The sequence below is a fragment of the Portunus trituberculatus genome, chromosome 45 (genome assembly GCF_017591435.1).
Source record: "Portunus trituberculatus isolate SZX2019 chromosome 45, ASM1759143v1, whole genome shotgun sequence".
NCBI classification, from domain to species: Eukaryota; Metazoa; Arthropoda; class Malacostraca; order Decapoda; family Portunidae; genus Portunus; species Portunus trituberculatus.
In genome coordinates this window covers 10,887,326-10,909,957 of record NC_059299.1, presented here as the reverse complement: position 1 = coordinate 10,909,957, position 22,632 = coordinate 10,887,326, and the positions used below count along the sequence as shown (strand labels likewise).

The following is a 22,632-nucleotide window of genomic DNA, read 5'->3' as shown; positions in this document are numbered from 1 at the left end:
TATTCTTATGTACTGTTGATGCCATTAGGACTTGCATACAATAACAAGCAAAATCAATTTAGACTATGGAAGAGGCAGTAGACACCAGCTGTGGAAAAAATTAGGCAGGAGATCAGTGTTAGGCCGAAGGTTGGACCTTCTGAGGGCGACAGGGTGGCTTGGCCTTCTGTCGGGAAGAGCAGAGTGGGGAAGAGGGAGCAGGCGAGCCAGACGGGGAAAGATAGTAGTCAGGATGGGCAGAGATGGCAGGTTGCGAGGGGAAGGAAAGCGGAGGCAGTTAGGGAGGATAGGACTAAAGCTGTTGAGTGTGAAAATAGGTTCGGTTTGTTGGAGGGGGAGGGGGAGAGTGAAAGTGAGAGTGGAGTGAATGAAGTGGTTGTGGTGAGTGAAAGGAGAAAGAAGGGGGTAGAGGAGAGGAGGAGGATGGTTGTGCGTAGCACACCTCAGGTGTGTGTGGTGGGTGACTCTCAGGTTAGGTATTTAGATAGCACTTTCTGTGGGAAAGACAGGGATAGGAGGACGAACATGTGTATGCCTGGTGCAGGTGTGAAGGCAGTGAGTGAGGAGGTGCAGAAGAGGGTTGGGGGGATGGAGAGGGAGGGTGTAGTAGTAGTAGGGTGGGAACGATGTCAGAGCAGGTGGGTCGGAGGAGTTAGTGGCAAGATTTCGGGAAATGTTAGGCAAGATAAGGGAGAGTGGTAGGAGGTGTGTAGTGTCAGGAATCTTGCCTCGTGTGTATGTTAGCAGGAATGGTTGTCTAGAGCCATTGGTGTGAATGATCGGGTAAAAGGGATGTGTAAGGATGTGGGTGTCAGCTTTGTGGATGTATGGGATAGGTTCTATGGGCGAAGGGATTTGTATGCTAGGGATGGTGTGCATCTGAGTAGGAAGGGTGTGGATGTGCTGAGTGGATGTCTGGAGGGGAGTTGGGATGGAGTGTAGGGGTGAGGTAGCAAATGCATTCCAGAAGAAAGATGCTAGACATAAATTAGATAGGATAAACAGAGATAGTGAAAAGATTAGGAAAGATTTCCAGGTGCAAATAGGAGAGAATAAGATTAGGATTCCAAATAAGGAGACAGCATCTAGGAAGGTAGCAGGACTTAAATGTTTTATGTAAATGCCAGGAGTCTTAGGAACAAGAAGGACGAGTTATCTAGTTATATAGTTGAGGAGGACTTAGATGTTGTATGTGTCACAGAGGCATGGGTAAATGAGGAAAAGTTTAGGAAAATAGGAAAGAATATGAAGTAGATGGATACATTATGTATTTACACCAGAGAATTGGTAGGATAGGTGGAGGAGTAGTTATTTATGTAAAAATCCTTCATTTCCAGTCAGGTTAATGGTATTAAGGTAGATAACAGAGTAGAGTCCTTATGGCTGGATGTTAGAGTAAACAAAAGTAAGGTTATTAGAGTAGGAGCTTTTATAGACCACCTAACCAGTCAGCAGATGTAGACAACCTTATGGTAGATGAGATAAATAGGGGTGTACTAGTCAGACAATTATCTTAGGGATTTTAATCTTAAGTCAGTAAACTGGGAGAGGATGGTAGGAGATGCTAGTGAAAATAAGTTTATGGAAAGTTTTCAGGATAACTATTTAGTGCAGATGGTAGATAAACCTACTAGGGGAGGAAGGTTTTAGACATAGTACTAACAAATATTGAGCATTGTTTAAAGGAAGTTGAGGTAGGAGAGACTTTAGCAAACAGTGACCATCATATAATTAGATTTATCATTAATTCCAGTAGGGATAATATAGTGAATAAGACTAGAGTCCCAAACTATCAGAAAGGCAATTATGGTAGGTTACGTCAGTTATTAGGAGAGGTAAACTGGGAAGATAGTTTTGGAAATAAAACTGCACAGGAGATGTGGGATATTTTTAAGGTTGTAGTAAAGGGTATAGTGATGCAGTGTATCCCTTACAAAGATATAAGGCAGAGAAACAGGAAGCCATTATGGTGGACTCATGAGATAGGTAGCCAGATCAGAGAGAAGAAGAGGGCATACAGAGAGTTGCAGAAAAGTGGGGAAGATGTAGATTTGATTAGGTACAGACAGGTCAGAGATGATTTGAGTAAGGTTATAAAAAAAGTAAAAGGCAGGCAGAGATAAAACTAGCTAGAGCTGGGAGTAAAGATCCCAAAAAATTATATAGTTATTACAAGGTCAGTGATAAAAGAAATAAGGATAGGATTGGACCACTCAGAAAAGATGGTGTAGTAGTGGATCAAAATGAAGACATAGTAGAATTATTGAATGAACAATTTTCTTCAGTATTTACTAGGAAAGAATAGGAAATCCTGTTACAAACAGTGCGACGAGTAGTTTAAGAGCTTTAGAAAATATTGATATAAAACCGGGAATTATTAGGAAATTTATTCTTGAACTAGACGATAGGAAAGCTAGTGGTCCTGATGAGCTACATGCCAGAGTACTTAGGGAGGGTGTAGACAGTATTTCTGAAGCACTTAAGTTAATCTTTGAAAGATCACTTAGGTTTGCTGAGATACCACAGGACTGGAAGTTAGCTAATGTTACTCCAATATTTAAAAAAGGTAGGAAGGATGATGCGAATAATTATAGACCGATCAGTTTAACTAGTATAGTATGTAAGATACTAGAGAAAATCATTAGGGGTAGTATTTGGGAGCATTTAAATGAGAATAGATTAATTAGAGATACCCAACATGGCTTTAGATCAGGGAGGTCCTGTCTTACAAATTTGCTCGATATCTTAGAATATATTACCAAGGAGTTAGATGATGGAAATAGCATAGATGTTATATATCTAGATTTCAGCAAGGCGTTTGATAAGGTACCGCATAGGAGGCTAGTGTACAAATTGAGACTACATGGGATAGGGGGGTAGGTTAGTTGATTGGATTAGTGAATGGCTTTCTGATAGGAAACAGAGAGTCAATGGGGCAATGTCTGAGTGGAAGGAAGTGGTTAGTGGGGTACCCCAAGGATCAGTGCTAGGACCTCTTCTTTTCTTGGTGTACATTAACGATTTAGATATAGGAATTAGTAGCAAAGTATCAAAGTTTGCAGATGATACTAAGATAGCATGTGCAGTACAGGGCGAAAAGGACAATTACAGAATACAACGAGACATAAATAATAGGATAACAAAGGGCCACCAGGGCCCATCTAGGTTATCCTGTATCAGTCGCACAGCGACCTCGTTATCGTTACTTAAAGATACACTTACAAGTACACAATACATTATATACTAATTCTAAATATTTGGCCCATTAACAGGGCTAAGTCCTGCAGCGAATTCCTCTACAATCTGTAATCCCCATACATGGGGATCATGTCTTCTTTAACTATAGTAAATTTCTTATAAAAACTATCATGCAGCGCTATACATAATTATAAATCTAATAAATTTAAGTGCTTATCTAATCTGTTTTTAAACATTGTCAAACTAGTGCTATTTACAACCGTCTCTGGCAATGCATTCCAGAAGTCTACCACCCTATGACTAAAGAAATATTTTCTTATATCGAACCTGCAGCCTTGCTTTCTAATCTTCCTGCCATGATTTCTAGTCCTACTTCCTCCTCTAAGGTAAAGAAAGATCTCACATCTATGTAGTTTGTATCTGAGAACATTTTAAATAACTCTATCATATCCCTCTTATACATCTCCTCTCAAATGAAAACATGTTTAATGCCTTTAATCTATCTCTATACTCCAGGCGCTTCAAAGCTGGTATCATCCTAGTTGCTCTTCTCTGAACTGCTTCTAACATGTTGATATCCTGCCTATAGTGGGGTGACCAGGCCTGTATGCAATACTCTAAATGGGGCCTAACATAGGAATTATATAAGCTACGCACCACTTCCTTACTTTTATAACTAACATTTCTATTTATAAAACCCAGGATCCTATTTGCCCTATTTCTTGCTTCTAAACATTGCTTTGAAAATTTCATAGTCCTGTCTATCACTACTCCTAAATCCTTTCCTTCCTCTACTGCCTCTAGCCAACATCCCTCCATCTCATAGTTAAAGTTTGTGTTGTCTTTACCTAAATGCATAACCTGACACTTTTAGAATTAAACTCCATCTGCCACCTGTCTGCCCATGCTATCAGCCTGTCCAGGTCTCGTTGTATTCTGTAATTGTCCTTTTCACCCTGTACTGCACATGCTATCTTAGTATCATCTGCAAACTTTGATACTTTGCTACTAATTCCTATATCTAAATCGTTAATGTACACCAAGAAAAGAAGAGGTCCTAGCACTGATCCTTGGGGTACCCGACTAACCACTTCCTTCCACTCAGACATTGCCCCATTTAATACTACTCTCTGTTTCCTATCAGAAAGCCATTCACTAATCCAATCAACTAACCTACCCCCTATCCCATGTAGTCTCAATTTGTACACTAGCCTCCTATGCGGTACAGCATGCACACTGTGGTCTCTGCAGCATACACTCAACCCTCGATTTGCTGGACTAAAAGGGGGGAAGGCTTGTCCGGGAATGGCAAATGTCCGGCAATGGAAAATGTCCGGGGGTCTACCCCCTTGCCGGACTTTACCCTATACAGGTTGAACCCCGCTTTAACGGCACGCGATTTACCGGAATCCCGTGTTTAACGGCAAAAATTTCCGGTGGGAACATAGTGTTGTCTTTAACGGCATTTCGGCACCTGCACCAGCTGTACCAGGAAGTTGGAAAATAAATCAGACGTTTTTTTGTTCAGAAAAACAAAACTGAGGGAGAAGAAAGAGACTTTGCACCAAATGTGGAAGACAAGAGAAAGAAAAATAAAAGAAAGGCAGGATCAGGAAGAATAGAAGTAACAGGAGGTGCCGAGGCAAAGGGAAAACCTCCGACCATCATCATCATCATCATCATCATCTCACCACGTGGGGCGTAACACATGCCAATGCCGCCGACACACATCTGTACTGTTTTTATTAGCATTTACCTTACTGTAGATATATTGATGGTAGCACAACACTGTGTGTGCGGCAGACTTGTTTACAGTCCAGTACTAGACGTGTATGTCCGCCCGCGCTGCCATCTATAGTGCCCGATTTGCGAACTTTGTCTGGCGCGGTAGTTTGAAATCGACTTGTCCCGGACTTTTTTTTTTTGCAAATGGAGGTCCGGCAAATCGAGGGTTGAGTGTATATCCCCCATCAAGTGCTGTTGTGTGACTCAGCTGGAATAAACAACGGATTGTCATTGCGATAGTAACAGCATCTATCTGATAGCAGGGGCATATGGTGATGTTCTGAGCATGTTTGTCATACATCACTAGCTGTCCTGGTGGTAAGGTGCCTCTATGTTGCAATCAGCTGCGATGACCAAAATGGTGGCCCAAACAAACATACTGCAGAATGTTGTGACTCATGAGACTTGTCACACCAGCAATGTATTTTTAAAATAATTTATTTTTTTTGTGTTCCACATTTGTAATAAAGTTTTTTTTTTTCAGTTTTTCTTTGTGTTTATTGAACAGCAATATTATTTTCAAAATGCTATGCAGGTATGGCTTTTTTTATTTCTTTTATAATATAGTAAGGCTTCTTAACATCCCTATCACTAACATATTTCACTTTCTTGGGAGGCACAATGAGGGTTAAAACAGCACCACAAGGAATACTGTTTATAGTGTGGTACATGAGAACAACTGATACTCTGTGCATGTCATCTTGCACCAAAGCCAGCAATTCTATTTTTGTTAACAAACTAAGACAAAATTTTTAAAAAATTTGGTTCGCAAAACCAATTTGTTCATACACAGAAGTGTTCATGGACCGAGTTTCCACTGTATAAGATCATCATTGCTTACCTTGGTAAGAGTGTAATAATCAGAGTTTTTCCTAAGCTGTGCTGGCCAGCTTTGCGTGGTCATGCATGGTCACCCATCCGAGTTTAATTTGTGCCCTTTAAATTTTGGAGAGACTACATGTTACATTATATGTAACATGTAGTCTCTCCAAAACTTAAAGGGGTGGTATATACCGACAATCCCCGCTTAACGAAGGTTCACACAACGAAATTTCGCTACAACGAAGGTTTAATTTTACTACCATCTGCTCGTGTAACGAACACCAAACTCGCTTTAACGAAGTTCTATCCAGGTAATTTTTTTCTAAGTTTGAAAGCCCTGCAGTATCATGCAAGCCGACAGGCTTCTGAATACACCAGAGCCTCTCGTGGACAACACGCGCACCACTCACTACCCCTGTTACAAACAATAACAGCGTCAGCAGCAGCTCATCTTCCCTCACTCAACTTACCACCAAAATGCCCTGCAATGTCGCCTAGCGTTGTTAAGGAGACCAGGGAGTCGCTTACTCTCAAAGTGAAGCTGGATATTATTCACAGACATGAGAGAGGCAATAAAACTACTAGCATTGCTTGCCACCACCTTGACTCCATCTACTGTTTCTACTATTTTTAAGTCAGCAGACTCTATTAAGAAGGCTGGTGAGACCATATCTTCCTTGCAAGCTAAAAGAACCACCTGAACTTGTGACTCTACAATGGATAAGATGGAAAGCCTTGTGGAAATGTGGTACATAAGTTTTGTATGTGATACAATGATGCGCCCTTTTGTTTACATTCCACAGGTTGCCGGTTAGTGTCTTTCCCGTTTTACTCTCCCTCCCTTCATAAATTTAAGATCCTCAACATTATAAAGTTATGTACATACATGCATTAGTGTACATTATAATAAATTAAACTGCCTAAATGTTTAACTTCATAATTTTTACTGTCATTAAACCATTCACTGTACTATGATGCACTCTTGCTTTGTTTACTCTCGATGGAAGTTCAAGTCAGGGGTTAACCCGTCGAGCCCCGCCAAAGTTGTGGGATGAAGTAATACCCAGACCCGCCAAATTTTTAGAAAATTTTTTTTTTCCGGAAATCTATTGGAAACCCGAAGTTATAACACCTGAAGTACATGAAACCACTCACTATAGCCATTTAACACTCATTAGAGAGGGTTATGCTCCGCGAGTCATCCAGCCAGTGGCAGGGAGGGAGGTGCAGCGTTGCCCGTCCTTCAGTATCACACATCAGGCAGTGGTTTACGCATATTATATATTATTGCTTTGTTAGGATGTTCCTGAATAGAGCATCAGTTGTTTTAGCAACATGTAGTGATGTTGATTCATGAAGGAAGTCATGATGTGTCAATTCTTGACTATAGAGACGGCGTCTAATCGATGTTGATACGGGCTTAGCTACATACTTTATCTTTTCATCATTACCATTTTTCCTGCGAAGCTCTTTGTTCTTGGTAGATTTTGGAAGTGTTTTTCAAAGGAGAGACGGGAGGTAATGTTGGAGAAGGCAGTCGAGGCATCGGCAATGTTTTAGCCTCGTCACCACACACTTCACTGTCAAGTCCTCTCTTCTTCCCTCGTTTCTGCAGCCCCAAAGAATATAGGAAGCTCAGTGGGTCATCTTCATCTTCGTCATCGCCATCAGCCATCAGTATCATCATCTGAGGGTAGTTGTAATGATGGTGGAGGTGGTGATCAAGGGTATGAGCGTGCACTCACACCGGAACCACGTCGGGACGATGGTAAAATTACAGGCTTCATTTCTTCTAGATCCTCTGCTGTAGGGACATATTCCTCCCCAGAAGAGTCATCTGAGTTACTGTCGACGTACTCACCTGACTCTAACACCATAACTATTGCCTCAGCAAGAGAAAGAATTCTCTTCTCCTGCCTTGGGCGGCGTGGGAAGTCAGCCATGTCTATCCGCATCCAGTACAAAGCCTGAACTGTCGGCGCACGAATATTTCCTGCTGTGAGTGACAAGTGAGGACTTGTAGGTAAGTTGCCAAGTAGTGTAAACTTGCCCCGCATGTTGACTCATAACGTGTGTGAAGATTACAAACCTAAGACAATTATGTACGAAGATACAGGGTAGAGAACTTGCGACAACTGAGAGCCGTCAATGGGACTGAGGGTTACACACATAAGCGACGGCTCTCAGCCGTCAGCGGGGCTGGACGGGTTAAACTTGTTATAATCGGTTTGCTTAACAAAGTTTCGCTTAACGAAGGTTTTTTTTAGGAATGTAACCCCTTCGTTAAGTGGGGGTTGACTGTATCTGATTAAGAAACTGCATATGAATAACATGTTGGACTGTTGTTCCTAACATGTCTGCAGTTTTCATCAGTTGTTCTTGGGTCTCCTGTAATGGTTTAAATTCAATTTTGTGTTCTTTGAATGGAGGAAAAATTAATTAAATAGCATAAACAGGACTAAAGTCTCCACTACTCACCTATCCAATGGAAGTTTCTGCATTCGGACTCCCTCCCTCTTAGCCTTGGCAAGGGTCAGTGGTTCTCCTGAAGACTTGTCAACAATGCCACCAATAATGTAAACAGCATTGTGGTCATACACCAGCAGCTCTTCTTGACAGTGAGGTGTTAAATAGACCAGCTGTTCTTTGGGATATTTCTTCAGATAGCTCTTGGGGTTGATTATCAAAGGATATTCTGGCTGTTGTAATTGAGAAAGAAAATACAATGCAAAAAGAAAAAAATACATAGAATAAATAAATGGATAAATAAAGAACAATAATAATCAAAATGTGCATTAACACATTTGATGTACCTCACAGAAGTGAAAGAATCAAGTGTGGAGCTGTTAAGAGGATCATGAACAAATTCCTAAGCTATTTTGTCTAATTAGAGAAAATGGCAGTCAAATGACAAAGAAACAAGATACAACATTAATAGATGCAGTGACTGTATTTACCTAGCTGTAGTTTTACAGGGCCTGGGCTTTAAGCTTGTTTGGCCCTGTCTCCATATCTATACTTATCCAATTTTTCTTTAAAACTATGCACACTCATTGCTGACACCACTTCTTCACGCAAACTGTTCCACGTCTCAACACATCTTTGTGGGAAACTATATTTTTTTAACATCTCTCAGACACCTTCCCTTTCTGAGCTTTTTACTATGTGATCTTGTGCTTTGAATGTACTATTCTTCTCTCAGGATCAGTTTCTCATTATCCACTTGGTCTATTCTGTTGATCAATTTATATACTTGTATCAGATCCCCTCTCTCCCTTCTCTGTTCCAGGGTTGGTAGATCCATAGCCTTTAGTCTCTCATCGTATGTCATCCCTTCAAATTCTGGAACCATTATTGTAGCCATTTTTTGTAGTCTCTTCAACTTCCTTATGTGTTTCTTTTTATGAGGGGTCCACACTACTCCTGCATATTCCTATCTGGGTCTTATTATAGTACTTATGAATTTCTTCATCATTTCTTTGTCCATGTAATGAAATGATAATCCAATATTCCTTAACAAATCATATATCTCTCTGAAAATTCTATCAATAGGGCTTACTGGTTGATTGTTTTCTTCCATCGTCACTCCTAAGTCCTTTTCCTTTATTACTTTCTCCAGTTCTACTCCATCTCCCATCTTATAGATTCCCACGGGTCTTCTTTCACTCTTTCCCATTTCCATGACATGGCTTTTGTCCACATTGAATTACATATCCCACTTTTTACTCCATTCGCAGATCTTATTTAGGTCTTCCTGCAGTATTTCACAATCTTCTTTTTGCTTTATAACTCTACACAGTTTCACATCATCCGCAAACAGATTTATGTTGCTGTTCACTCCTTCTGGCATGTCGTTTATATATGTATATATATATATATATGAGGAAAAGTATTGGCGCCAATACTGACCCCTGCGGCACTCCGCTTTCTACTGTTCTCCACTTGGACTTCATATCTTTAACTACCGTCCTTATTTCTCTCCCCCTGAAATCATTTTCCATCCATCTCAATGTGCTTCCTTTTAAGCCACCCTTCTCCTCTAACTTCCACAGTAATCTTGCATGTGGCCTTTATTAAATGCCTTTTTTAAATCCAAATAAATACAGTCAATCCATCCCTCTCTCTCTTATACTCTATCAACTATTCTAGAGTAGAAACTCAGTAAATTAGTTCCACATGACCATCTTTTTCTAAAACAAAATTAGCTATTTGATATTAATCTGTTGTCTTCAAGGAATTCGATCCATTGTTTTATCTAGATTTTAGCAAGGCATTTGATAAGGTACCGCATAGGAGGCTAGTGTACAAATTGAGACTACATGGGATAGGGGGTAGGTTAGTTGATTGGATTAGTGAATGGCTTTCTGATAGGAATCAGAGAGTAGTATTAAATGGGGCAATGTCTGAGTGGAAGGAAGTGGTTAGTGGGGTACCCCAAGGATCAGTGCTAGGACCTATTCTTTTCTTGGTGTACATTAACGATTTAGATATAGGAATTAGTAGCAAAGTATCAAAGTTTGCAGATGATACTAAGATAGCATGTGCAGTGCAGGGTGAAAAGGACAATTACAGAATACAACGAGACCTGGACAGGCTGATAGCATGGGCAGACAGGTGGCAGATGGAGTTTAATTCTAAAAAGTGTCAGGTTATGCATTTAGGTAAAGACAACACAAACTATAGCTATGAGATGGAGGGATGTTGGCTAGAGGCAGTAGAGGAGGGAAAGGATTTAGGAGTAGTGATAGACAGAACTATGAAATTTTCAAAGCAATGTTTAGAAGCAAGAAATAGGGCAAATAGGATCCTGGGTTTTATAAATAGAAATGTTAGTTATAAAAGTAAGGAAGTGGTGCGTAGCTTATATAATTCCTATGTTAGGCCCCATTTAGAGTATTGCATACAGGCCTGGTCACCCCACTATAGGCAGGATATCAACATGTTAGAAGCAGTTCAGAGAAGAGCAACTAGGATGATACCAGCATTAAAGCGCCTGGAGTATAGAGATAGATTAAAGGAATTAAACATGTTTTCATTTGAGAGGAGATGTATAAGAGGGATATGATAGAGTTATTTAAAATGTTTTCAGATACAAACTACATAGATGTGAGATCTTTCTTTACCTTAGAGGAGGAAATAGGACTAGAAATCATGGCAGGAAGATTAGAAAGCAAGGCTGCAGGTTAGATATAAGAAAATATTTCTTTAGTCATAGGGTGGTAGACTTCTGGAATGCATTGCCAGAGACGGTTGTAAATAGCACTAGTTTGACAATGTTTAAAAACAGATTAGATAAGCACTTAAATTTATTAGATTTATGATTATGTATAGCACTGCATGATAGTTTTATAAGAAATTTACTATAGTTAAACAAGACATGATCCCCATGTATGGGGACCACAAATTGTAGAGGATTTCGCTGCAGGACTTACCCCTGTTAATGGGCCAAATATTTAGAATTAGTATATAATGTATTGTGTACTTGTAAGTGTATCTTTAAGTACTGATGACGAGGTCGCTGTGCGACAGATACAGGATAACCTAGATGGGCCCTGGTGGCCCTTTGTTATCCTATTATTTATGTTATGTTATGTTATGTTATGTTATGTTATGTTTATTATTCTTTCACACATCTTGCATATTACACTAGTTAGTGATAACGGTCTGTAATTTAAAGGTTCTTCCTTCCTTCTGCTCTTATATATGGGAACCACCTCAGCTCTTTTCCATTTTACTGGTACTGTTCCATTTTCTATTGAGCATTTTATGATGTATATAGGACTTGCTAGTTCTTCCCTACATTCTTTCAGTATTCTGCCTGAGACTTCATCTGGTCCCATTGCCTTCCCTTCATCCAATTCCTTCATTAACTCTTTTATTTCAAGCTTGGTTACTATAACCTCTGTGGCCTTTCAAATTTGGATTCCTTAGAAAAAACCTGGAATTTATTATTTAATAGTTCTGCAATACTTTTTGGGTCTTCCACCATCCCGTTCTCTCCTTTTAACCTTTCTATTGTTTCTTTTTGCCTAATTTTTCCATTTATGAATCTGTAGAAAAATTTCAGTTGCTCCTTACATTTTTCAACAATGTTCTTTTCATAGTTCCTTTCCTCATCCTTCCTCACCTTAACATATTCATTTCTCGCTGCCTTGAAGTTTTCCTTATTTACTGGATTTCTATTTCTCCTCCACCTTTTTCATGCTCTATCTTTTTTCTCCCTTGTGTGTGTGTATTTACCTAATTGTAACATACGGGAAAGGAGCTACGCTCGTACTGTCCCGTCTCCATATCTACTAATGTCCAACTTTTTCTTAAAATCATGAACATTCCTTGCGTTGACCACTTCCACATCCAAACTATTCCAAGCTTCCACACTTCTATGAGGGAAGCTATATTTTTTCACATCTCTCCTATAAGTGGCCATCTTTAGTTTTTTTCCATGTCCTCTCGACACTCATTCATTCCACATACACAGATCTTCCCTGTCCATTTTTTCCATGCCATTCATCACTCTGTATATCGCTATCAGGTCTCCCCTCTCTCTTCTGTTTTCCAGGGTTGGAAGTTGCATCCTGTTCAGTCTGTCCTCATAAGTCAAATCTCTCAAGTCAGGCACCATTTTTGTCGCAGCCCTCTGTACTTTCTCCAACTTTCTTATGTGTTTCTTCAAGTTCGGAGCCCACTGTATTGTTGCATATTCAAGCCTCGGTCTTATCATTGCAGTAATTATTTTCTTCATCATTTCTTCATCTAAATATCTGACGCCACTCTTATGTTCCTCAATAAGTTCAATACTTCTCCAATTATTTAGTTTATATGTCTCTCTGGCGATAGGTCATTGGTAATTGTCACCCCGAGATCTTTTTCTTCATTACTGGGTTTTATGTCTTCATTTCCTATCTTGTACATACCCCTGATTCTTCTTTCACTCTTGCCAAACTCTAATTTCTTGCATTTTGTCATGTTGAACTCCATTTGCCATGTACAGCTCCATTTCCATATTCTGTCCAAGTCTTCCTGAAGTAATTCGCAATCTTTGGCACATCTCATTTTCCTTAACAATTTTGCATTGTCTGCAAATAGGCTCACATAACTGGACACCCCATCCACCATGTAATTTATATAGACCGCAAACATTACTGGTGCCAACACCGATCCCTGTGGTACTCCACTCTTCCACCAAGCCTAACTCTGATGGTCTGTCCTTAATTATTGTTCTCATTTCTCTTCCCACCAAAAAGTCTTCCATCCATTTTAGCAAACGGCCATGCAATCCTCCTACCATTTCAAGTTTCCAGATCAGTCTCTGGTGTGGTACCTTATCAAAAGACTTTTTTAAATCCAGATGTATTCCATCAGCCCAACCATCTCTTTCTTGTATTACATCTATCACCCTCGAATAGTAACATATCAGGTTTGTCGTACATGAACGCTCTCTTCTAAAACCAAATTGACAATCACAAAGTATGTCATTCTTCTCCAAGAAATCTGTCCATCTATTCTTCACCACCCTCTCACACATCTTAGCCACCACACTTGTGAGTGACACCGGTCTATAGTTCAATGGGTCTCTCTTGTTACCTGTTTTATAAATTGGAACAATGTTAGCTCTTTTCCAGTCTCGGGGCACTACACCTTCGCTTAATGAGGCATCAATTACTTCACAAACTTTTTCCGCCAGTTGTTCCCTGCACTCGCTTAAAATCCATCCTGATACCCCATCGGGTCCCACAGCTTTTCTCAACTCTAGACTTCCCATCATATTCTTTATCTCCTCTACAGTTACTTGAAACTCCTCCATAGTCCCTTTTCGTTCCATTACCAGTGGCAATCTCCTTTGTGAATATCTTCCGAAAGCATCCGTTCATAACCTCTGCCATTTCCCTGGGATCTTCACTGCAGACTCCATTCACTTCTAAACTTTCAATACTTTCTCTATTTTTGATGTTGTTGTTCACATGTCTGTAAAAAAGCCTTGTTGGTCTTTACATTTATCAATTATATCTTTTTCCTGTTTTTTTCCTCTCTTCTCTTCTAAGCCACACATATTCATTTCTTGTTCTTTTGTAACTTTCCCACTGATTTATCCGTCTTTTCCTTCTCCACCTCTTCCATGCATCCTCTTTTCTTTTTCTAGCCTTTTCACATCTATCATTAAACCAGTCCTGCTTTCCAACTTCTCTATGTTGTCTTCCTGGTAAAAATTTCTTCTTGCCTTCTTTGTATATTTTTATAATTTCCTTACACTTTTCATTTGCTCCCTTAGCACTCTTGAAGTTCATCCAATTTATCTCTTCTAAAAACTTCCTAAAGTTTCCAAAATCCATCTTCCTACTTTATATTCTTCATTTCTTCTAAATTTCTCTTCATCCATCACCTTGAACTCCAAAACTGCATGATCACTCTTTGCTAAAGGGCACTCCACCCTCATCTCCTCAATGATCATTGGCTCTGTACTAAAGACCAAGTCCAGTCTTGATGATACTCCCTCTCCACCAAACCTATTACTTCTTTGACCCACTGAGTTAACACATTTTCCATTACCAGCATCAATAGTGTATTTCCCCATGTTGTCTCTTATCCTTCCATTGACCAGTCCTCCCAACACACCTCTTTACAATTAAAATCTCCCATCATTATAGCTCTTTCGCAGCCACCCAACATTCCTTCCAGACATGTTCCTGTATCTCTTATCATTTCTTCATATTCCTGTACTGACCATGCATTTGTCTTAGGTGGTACATACACCACTATGAAGTGCCTCTTTTTTCCTTCATTAGTTTCTACTCTGATCTTTAGCACTTCTGCCTTTCCCATACCTTCTTTCACTTGATCCACTTTTATATCTTTTTTAACCAGCAACATCACTCCTCTTCCCATCTTACCCACTCTATTTCTTTTCCAAACATTATATTTCTCTTCTCCAACCATCATCAGGTCTTCTCCCTCTCCCAGTTTTGTTTCAGTAAGACCCACAATATCTGGGTTCTTATCCCTCAAGTAATTGTTGAGTTCTAAAATCCCCGATATCACTCCATTTACGTTGGAATACATTACATTCCGCTCACACTTAAGTTTCTTTAGTCCTTTCTTACTGTACTTTTCTGGGTTATGAACCACTTTCTCAGTCTCATATCCAAGATTCTCCAGAAAAACTCTTTCTTCTCCTCTTCTGTCCTCTCTTCATTTTTTTTCAAAGCCTCCCTTCGCAACTCATTTAACATTTCTCTTTCCTTTTCACTGAGATCTCTCCTCAACCAAATCTTCTTGGCCACCATGTTGCGCAGATGTAAACAAACTCCAGCTAATGGCTCAAACGCAGGCTTCAGTTTATATTCACCTTCCGTGGACATTATTTTGCTAATCAACAGTTAACATGACTATATGGAGACGGGACAAACATTACAAGCTCCTTTCCCACCTTAGTTACTCTTAGGCAACGGCAACTGTAGTATTAGAAATGATTGCTCTGGAGCTCAGTGACCACGTCCGCCATCGACGGTGTCCCGTGTGTGTGTGTGTGTGTGTGTGTGTGTGTGTGTGTGTGTGTGTGTGTGTGTGTGTGTGTGTGTGTGTGTGTGTGTGTATTTACCTAATTGTATTTACCTAATTGTAACATACGGGAAAAGAGCTATGCTCGTGTTGTCCCGTCTCCATATCTATTAATGTCCAGCTTTTTCTTAAAATCATGAATATTCCTTGCGTTGACCACTTCCACGTCTAAACTATTCCATGCTTCCACCCTTCTATGAGGGAAGCTATATTTTTCACATCTCTCCTATAAGTGGCCATTTTAGTTTTTCCCATGCCCTCTCGACATTCTTTCATTCCACATACACAGATCTTCCTATCCATTTTTCCATGCCAATCATCACTCTGTATATTGCTATCAGGTCTCCCTTTCTCTTCTGTTTTCCAGGGTCGGAAGTTGCATTCTTTTCAGTCTGTCTTCATAAGTCAAATCTCTTAAGTCAGGCACCATTTTGTTGCAGCCCTCTGTACTTTCTCTAGTTTCCTTATGTGTTTCTTTAAGTTCGGAGCCCACTGTATTGTTGCATATTCAAGCCTTGGTCTTATCATTGCAGTAATTATTTTCTTCATCATTTCTTCATCTAAATATCTGAACGCCACTCTTATGTTCCTCAATAAGTTCAATACTTCTCCAATTATTTTGTTTATATGTCTCTCTGGCGATAGGTCATTGGTAATTGTCACCCCAAGGTCTTTTCTTCATGACTGGTTTTATGTCTTCATTTCCTATCTTGTACATACTCCTGATTCTTCTTTCACTCTTGCCAAACTCTAATTTCTTGCATTTTGTCGTGTTGAACTCCATTTGCCATGTACAGCTCCATTTCCATATTCTGTCCAAGTCTTCCTGGAGTAGTTCGCAATCTTTGTCACATCTCACTTTTCTTAACAATTTTGCATCGTCTGCAAATAGGCTCACATAACTGGACACCCCATCCACCATGTCATTTATGTAGACTGCAAACATTACTGGTGCCAACACTGATCCCTGTGGAACTCCACTCTCCACCAAGCCCCATTCTGATGGTCTGTCCTTAATTATTGTTCTCATTTCTTTTCCTACCAAAAAGTCTTCCATCCATTTTAGTAAACTGCCATGCACTCCTCCTACCATTTCAAGTTTCCAGATCAGTCTCCGTGTGGTACCTTATCAAAGGCCTTTTAAATCCAGATATATTCCATCAGCCCAACCATCTCTTTCCTGTATTACATCTATCACCCTCGAATAGTAACATATCAGGTTTGTCGTGCATGAACGCCCTTTTCTAAAACCAAATTGACACTCACAAAGTATGTCATTTTTCTCCAAGAAGTCTGTCCATCTATTCTTCACCACCCTCTCACACATCTTAGCTACCACACTTGTAAGTGACACTGGTCTATAGTTCAATGGGTCTCTCTTGTTACCTGATTTATATTGGGACAATGTTAGCTCTTTTCTAGTCTTGGGGCACTACACCTTCCCTTAATGAGGCATCAATTACTTCACAAACTTTTTCTGCCAGTTGCTCCCTGCATTCTCTTAAAATCCATCCTGATACCCCATCAGGTCCCACAGCTTTTCTCACTTCTAAACTCCCAATCATATTCTTGATCTCCTCTACAGTTACTCTCCACCAAGCCCCAATCTGATGGTCTGTCCTTAATTATTGTTCTCATTTCTCTTCATACCAAAAAGTCTTCCATCCATTTTAGTAAACTGCCATGCACTCCTCCTACCATTTCAAGTTTCCAGATCAGTCTCCGGTGTGGTACCTTATCAAAGGCCTTTTTTAAATCCAGATATATTCCATCAGCCCAACCATCTCTTTCCTGTATTACATCTATCACCCTCGAATAGTAACATATCAGGTTTGTCGTGCATGAACGCCCTTTTCTAAAACCAAATTGACCCTCACAAAGTATGTCATTTTTCTCCAAGAAGTCTGTCCATCTATTCTTCACCACCCTCTCACACATCTTAGCTACCACACTTGTAAGTGACACTGGTCTATAGTTCAATGGGTTTCTCTTGTTACCTGATTTATAAATTGGGACAATGTTAGCTCTTTTCCAGTCTTGGGGCACTACACCTTCCCTTAATGAGGCATCAATTACTTCACAAACTTTTTCTGCCAGTTGCTCCCTGCATTCTCTTAAAATCCATCCTGATACCCTATCAGGTCCCACAGCTTTTCTCACTTCTAAACTCCCAATCATATTCTTGATCTCCTCTACAGTTACTTGAAACTCCTTCATAATCCCTTTCTGTTCCATTACCAGTGGTTTGTCAAAAGCAGTCTCCTTTGTGAATACCTTCCGAAAGCATCCATTCATAGCCTCTGCCATTTCCCTGGGATCCTCACTGCATACTCCATTTACTTCTAAACTCTCAATACTTTCTCTATTTTTGATGTTGTTGTTCACATGTCTGTAAAAAAGCCTTGGTTGGTCTTTACATTTATCAATTATATCCTTTTCTTGTTTCTTTCTTTCTTCTCTTCTAATCAACACATATTCATTTCTTGCTCTTTTGTAACTTTCCCACTGCTTAATCCATCTTTTCCTTCTCCACCTCTTCCATGCATCCTCTTTTCTTGTTCTAGCCTTTTCACATCTATCGTTAAACCAGTCCTGCTTTCCAACTTCTCTATGTTGTCTTATTGGTACAAATTTTTCTCACCTTCTTTGTATATTTTATAAATTCCTTCCACTTTTCATTTGCTCCTTAGCACTCTTGAGTTTCATCCAATTTGTCTCTTGAAAGAATTTCTTTAGGTTTCCAAAATCTGTCTTGGCATAATTCCATCTTCCCACTTTATATTCTTCATTTCTTCTAGATTTCTCTTCATCTATCACCTTGAACTCCAAAACTGCATGATCACTCTTTGCTAAAGGGCACTCCACCCTCATCTCCTCAATGACCATTGGCTCTGTACTAAAGACCAAGTCCAGTCTTGACGATGCTCCCTCTCCTCCAAACCTAGTATCTTCTTTGACCCACTGAGTTAACACATTTTCCATTGCCAGTGTCAATAGTGTATTTCCCCATGTTGTCTCTGATCCCTCCATTGACCAGTCCTCCCAACACACCTCTTTACAATTAAAATCTCCCATCATTATAGTTCGTTCACAGCCACCCAACATTTCTTCCAGACATGTTCCATGTTCCTGTATCTCTTATCATTTCTTCATATTCCTGTACTGACCATGCATTTGTCTTAGGTGGTACGTACACCACTATGTAGTGCCTCTTTTTTCCTTCATTAGTTTCTGCTCTGATCTTTAGCACTTCTGCCTTTCCCATACCTTCTTTCACTTGATCCACCTTTATATCTTTTTTAACCAGCAACATCACTCCTCCTCCCATCTTACCTACTCTATTTCTTTTCCAAACATTATATTTCCTTCTCCAACCATCATCAGGTCTTCTCCCTCTCTCAGTTTTGTTTCAGTAAGACCCACAATATCTGGGTTCTTGTCCCTCAAGTAATCGTTGAGTTCTAAAATCCCGATATCACTCCATTTATGTTGGAATACATTACATTCCGCTCATACGTAAGTTTCTTTAGTCCTTTCTTACTGTACTTTTCTGGGTTATGAACCACTTCCTCAGTCTCATATCCAAGATTCTCCAGAAAAACTCTTTCTTCTCCTCTTCTGTCCTCTCTTCATTTTTTCAAAGCCTCCTTTCTCAACTCATTTAACATTTCTCTTTCCTTTTCACCGAGATCTCTTCTCAACCAAATATTCCTTGTTGTTTCCTGCTGGGCTAGCCTCCATGACTTCTCCACCAATTCATCTACATCCTTTTGTGACTTAAGTTTGATTCTTATTGGCCTCATACCTTCTCCTGTGAACTTTCCAATTCTATGGAAGTCCTCTATTTCTTGTACTAGGTCTTTTCCCTCCTCCTGCACCACATTAATGATATTATTTATCACTTTTTTTTATGTTTTTCTCTCTCTCCATTTTACTCGGTGTCTTATCCTCCTCCACACCAAATATCACCACACATCTCTTTTTGTCTACAGTTTCCCTCACCAATGTCTGTGTGTGTGTGTGTGTGTGTGTGTGTGTGTGTGTGTGTGTGTGTGTGTGTGTGTGTGAGAGAGAGAGAGAGAGAGAGAGAGAGAGAGAGAGAGAGAGAGAGAGAGAGAGAGAGAGAGAGAGAGAGAGAGAGAGAGATATTACATTATCATATAAGGAAAGGATATGATATAATATAAATTTATCATAATTATATGTATGTACAGTAAGTAGTTTATGAAAAAATGTTACACGAAGTTTATTTTTTATTTTGAATATTCATTTAATTGGGAATAAGGAGTGGCGAGTGACCTGACACGGTAAATCTGAGACATCTTAGCTCAGCTGACAATCTTTCTCTCTCTCTCTCTCTCTCTCTCTCTCTCTCTCTCTCTCTTTCTCCTTGTGTGTGTGTTTCCTTAGTTGTTGGTTTTCTTTCTCCATCTCTACTTTTTCCTTCAATAGCTCTTTATTCGCTATAGTGTGTATTTACCTATTTGTGTATTACAGGGCCCGAGCTAAGCTCTCTGTGTCCTTTCTCCTTGTCCATTCCTGTCATATCTTTTTTTCATCTGATTGACGCACACCACGTCAACAACATCACTGCTCAGTTTATTCCACTTATCAATGCTACGATGCGGGAAACTGTATTTTCTCACGTTATTTAGACAGATGTCTTTTATTAGCTTTTTTCCATGTTCTCGGAGATGATTACTTGTGGTCACCTTTATCAACTCTCTGTCCAGTATGTCAATCTTGTTCACCAATCTATACATAGTTATCATGCCTCCTCTTGTTCTTCTCTCTTCTAATGTGGTCAGACCCAGCTTCCTCAGTCTTTCCTCATAGTCTAACTCCCTGAGTCCTGGTACTATCCTTGTTGCCAGCCTCTGTACCCTTTCTACCTTCTTCATATGCGGTGACCAGACACAAGCTGCATATTCTAACTGGGGTTTTATTAAGGTACATAATATCTTCTTCATCATTCCTTCATCTAGGTAGTGGAATGCATGGCCAATATTTAGAAGCATGTTATATGTTTTCCCAAAAATCTTGTTAATGTGTTTCTCCGGTGACAAAGTGTTTTGCACGGTTACTCCTAAGTCTTTTTCCTCATTGGTCTCTTTAATTTTCTCATCACCTGGCCTGTACTCCCAGTTTGGTCTATATCTACTTTTTCCCATTTTCATAACATGGGTCTTATCTATATTAAATTCCATCTGCCACTCCTTACTCCACTCATATATTTTATCAAGATCTTCCTGTAACTTGTTACAATCTTCCACATTCCTTACTCTCCTCATAATTTTAGTATTATCTGCAAACATATTCATGTAACTGTCAATTCCTACTGGCATATCATTAACATAAATAAAAAACATGATGGGACCCAGCACTGACCCTTGTGGAACTCCACTGGTTACCTTCTTCCATTCGGACTTCCTTCCTTTCACCACTGTTCTCATTTCTCTTCCCATTAAGTAATTTTCCATCCATTTTGCTAGTTTATCATTTACTCCTCCAATCATCTTTAGTTTCCACGTTAGTCTATTGTATGGTACTTTATCAAAGGCCTTTCTCATGTCCAGGTAGATAGCATCCACCCATCCCTCTCTATGTTGTAGTATGTCAGTCACTCTTGAATAAAAACATAATAAATTTTGATACGCAAGATCTTCCTTTTCTGAAACCAAACTGCCTTTCACTCAGAATGTTTTCACTTTCTAGATACTCACTCCACTTAGCTTTAATTACTTCTTCACATACCTTGCACAATATATTAGTCAACGATACTGGTCTATAATTTAGCGGTTCCATTCTACTACCATTCTTATATATAGACACAATGTCAGCTCTTTTCCATTCTTTCGGGACTAATCCTGTTCGTATGGAGGTTTCCACAATATCAAATACGGGGTTCAACAATTGATCCTTACATTCTTTTAGCAACCTCCCAGATATGCCATCAGGCCCCATTGATTTATTAATATCCAGATTGCTTATAATTTTCCTTACATCTTCCTTAGTAACCATGATGTCCTGCATTTGCTTTATTTCTGTAGGCCTTCCTCCCATAAAATGCTCCTCCTTTGTAAACACTTTGCAAAAGTTGTCGTTCAAAATTTCAGCTATATCTCCAGCATCTTCATATACTTCTTCCCGTTTTTACCTTTTCTATTGCCTCCCTTTTATTTAGTTTTCCATTTATGAATTTGTAAAACATTTTGGGTCACTATCACAGTTTTCCACCACCCTCTGTTCATATTCCTTCTGTGCTGTTCTCCTTACTTCAACATATCTATTCCTTGCTGTTTTGTAGACTTCTCTTGATAATACATCACTGTTTTCTTAAGTTTCTTCCATGCCTTTTCTTTGTTCTTTTTGCTTCTTCACAATTTCTATTAAACCACTGTTTATTATTTAAAGTCCTCTTTCTGTGATATGGCACAAATTTTTTCACAGCAGAGTTATACAAATCCATAAATTTATCGTATTTCAATTGCATATCCCTTTCCTGGTATACCACGGACCAGTAAATTTCATTAAAGAACTCCCTTATATGGTTATAATTTGCCCTAGTATAATTTAATTTTCCTCCCCTGCGTTCCACAATCTTATTCGTGCTTAAATCCGTATCCAGCTAAAAGCTTAGGACATCATGATCGCTTTTCCCTAAGGGACATTCATGTTCAATTTCCTATTTTAGAGAGATTCCCCTGGTAAATACCAAATCGAACCTTGCTGCAACATCTTGTCCCCTGCACCTTGTTGGTGATCTCACCCACTGTGTCATCAAGTTATTTGTTGCTACCTTTAACAATTCTTCTGCCCACTCACCACCGTTCACCACTTCGTAGTCTTCCCATACTATTTCTTTGCAATTAAAGTCTCCAACTATCATCACTCTATCCTTTCTGATGAGTTCTTGCTTCATTCTGTCTAGAGTATTTCTCATCACCATTTGGTTCTGTTCATATTCCCAAGCACTGGTTCTGGGTGGTATGTATACTGTTATAATATTAATGTCCCTCTTGCCATCTGTTATAAGCATACTTATCACTTCCTCATTTCTCTTACTATAGTTCACCTCCTTCACTATCAAATCTTCCTTAGTAAGAACCATTATACCACCACCTCCTTTATTTTTTCTATCATTTCTCAATACTTTGTAGTATTTTACAACAAACCAGTCTAGCTTTATTTCGGGCCTTAGCTTTGTTTCCACTATACACATTATGTCTGGTTCGTTATTTCTTAGATAATCCATACATTCTAGCCTCTTAG

The 22,632-nt window shown here is 39.4% G+C and overlaps 1 protein-coding gene across 1 annotated transcript in view; it reads right to left on the bottom strand.

Moving 5' to 3' along the window:
- LOC123519279 (mitochondrial ribonuclease P protein 1 homolog) overlaps window positions 1-22,632 on the bottom strand; it is a 246,532-nt gene that overhangs the window by 59,927 nt on the left and 163,973 nt on the right. Inside the window, exon 3 of the mRNA XM_045280429.1 lies at window positions 8,284-8,504. Within this exon, the coding sequence (XP_045136364.1) occupies window positions 8,284-8,504 (221 nt within the window). The remainder of the gene's footprint in view (window positions 1-8,283; window positions 8,505-22,632) is intronic.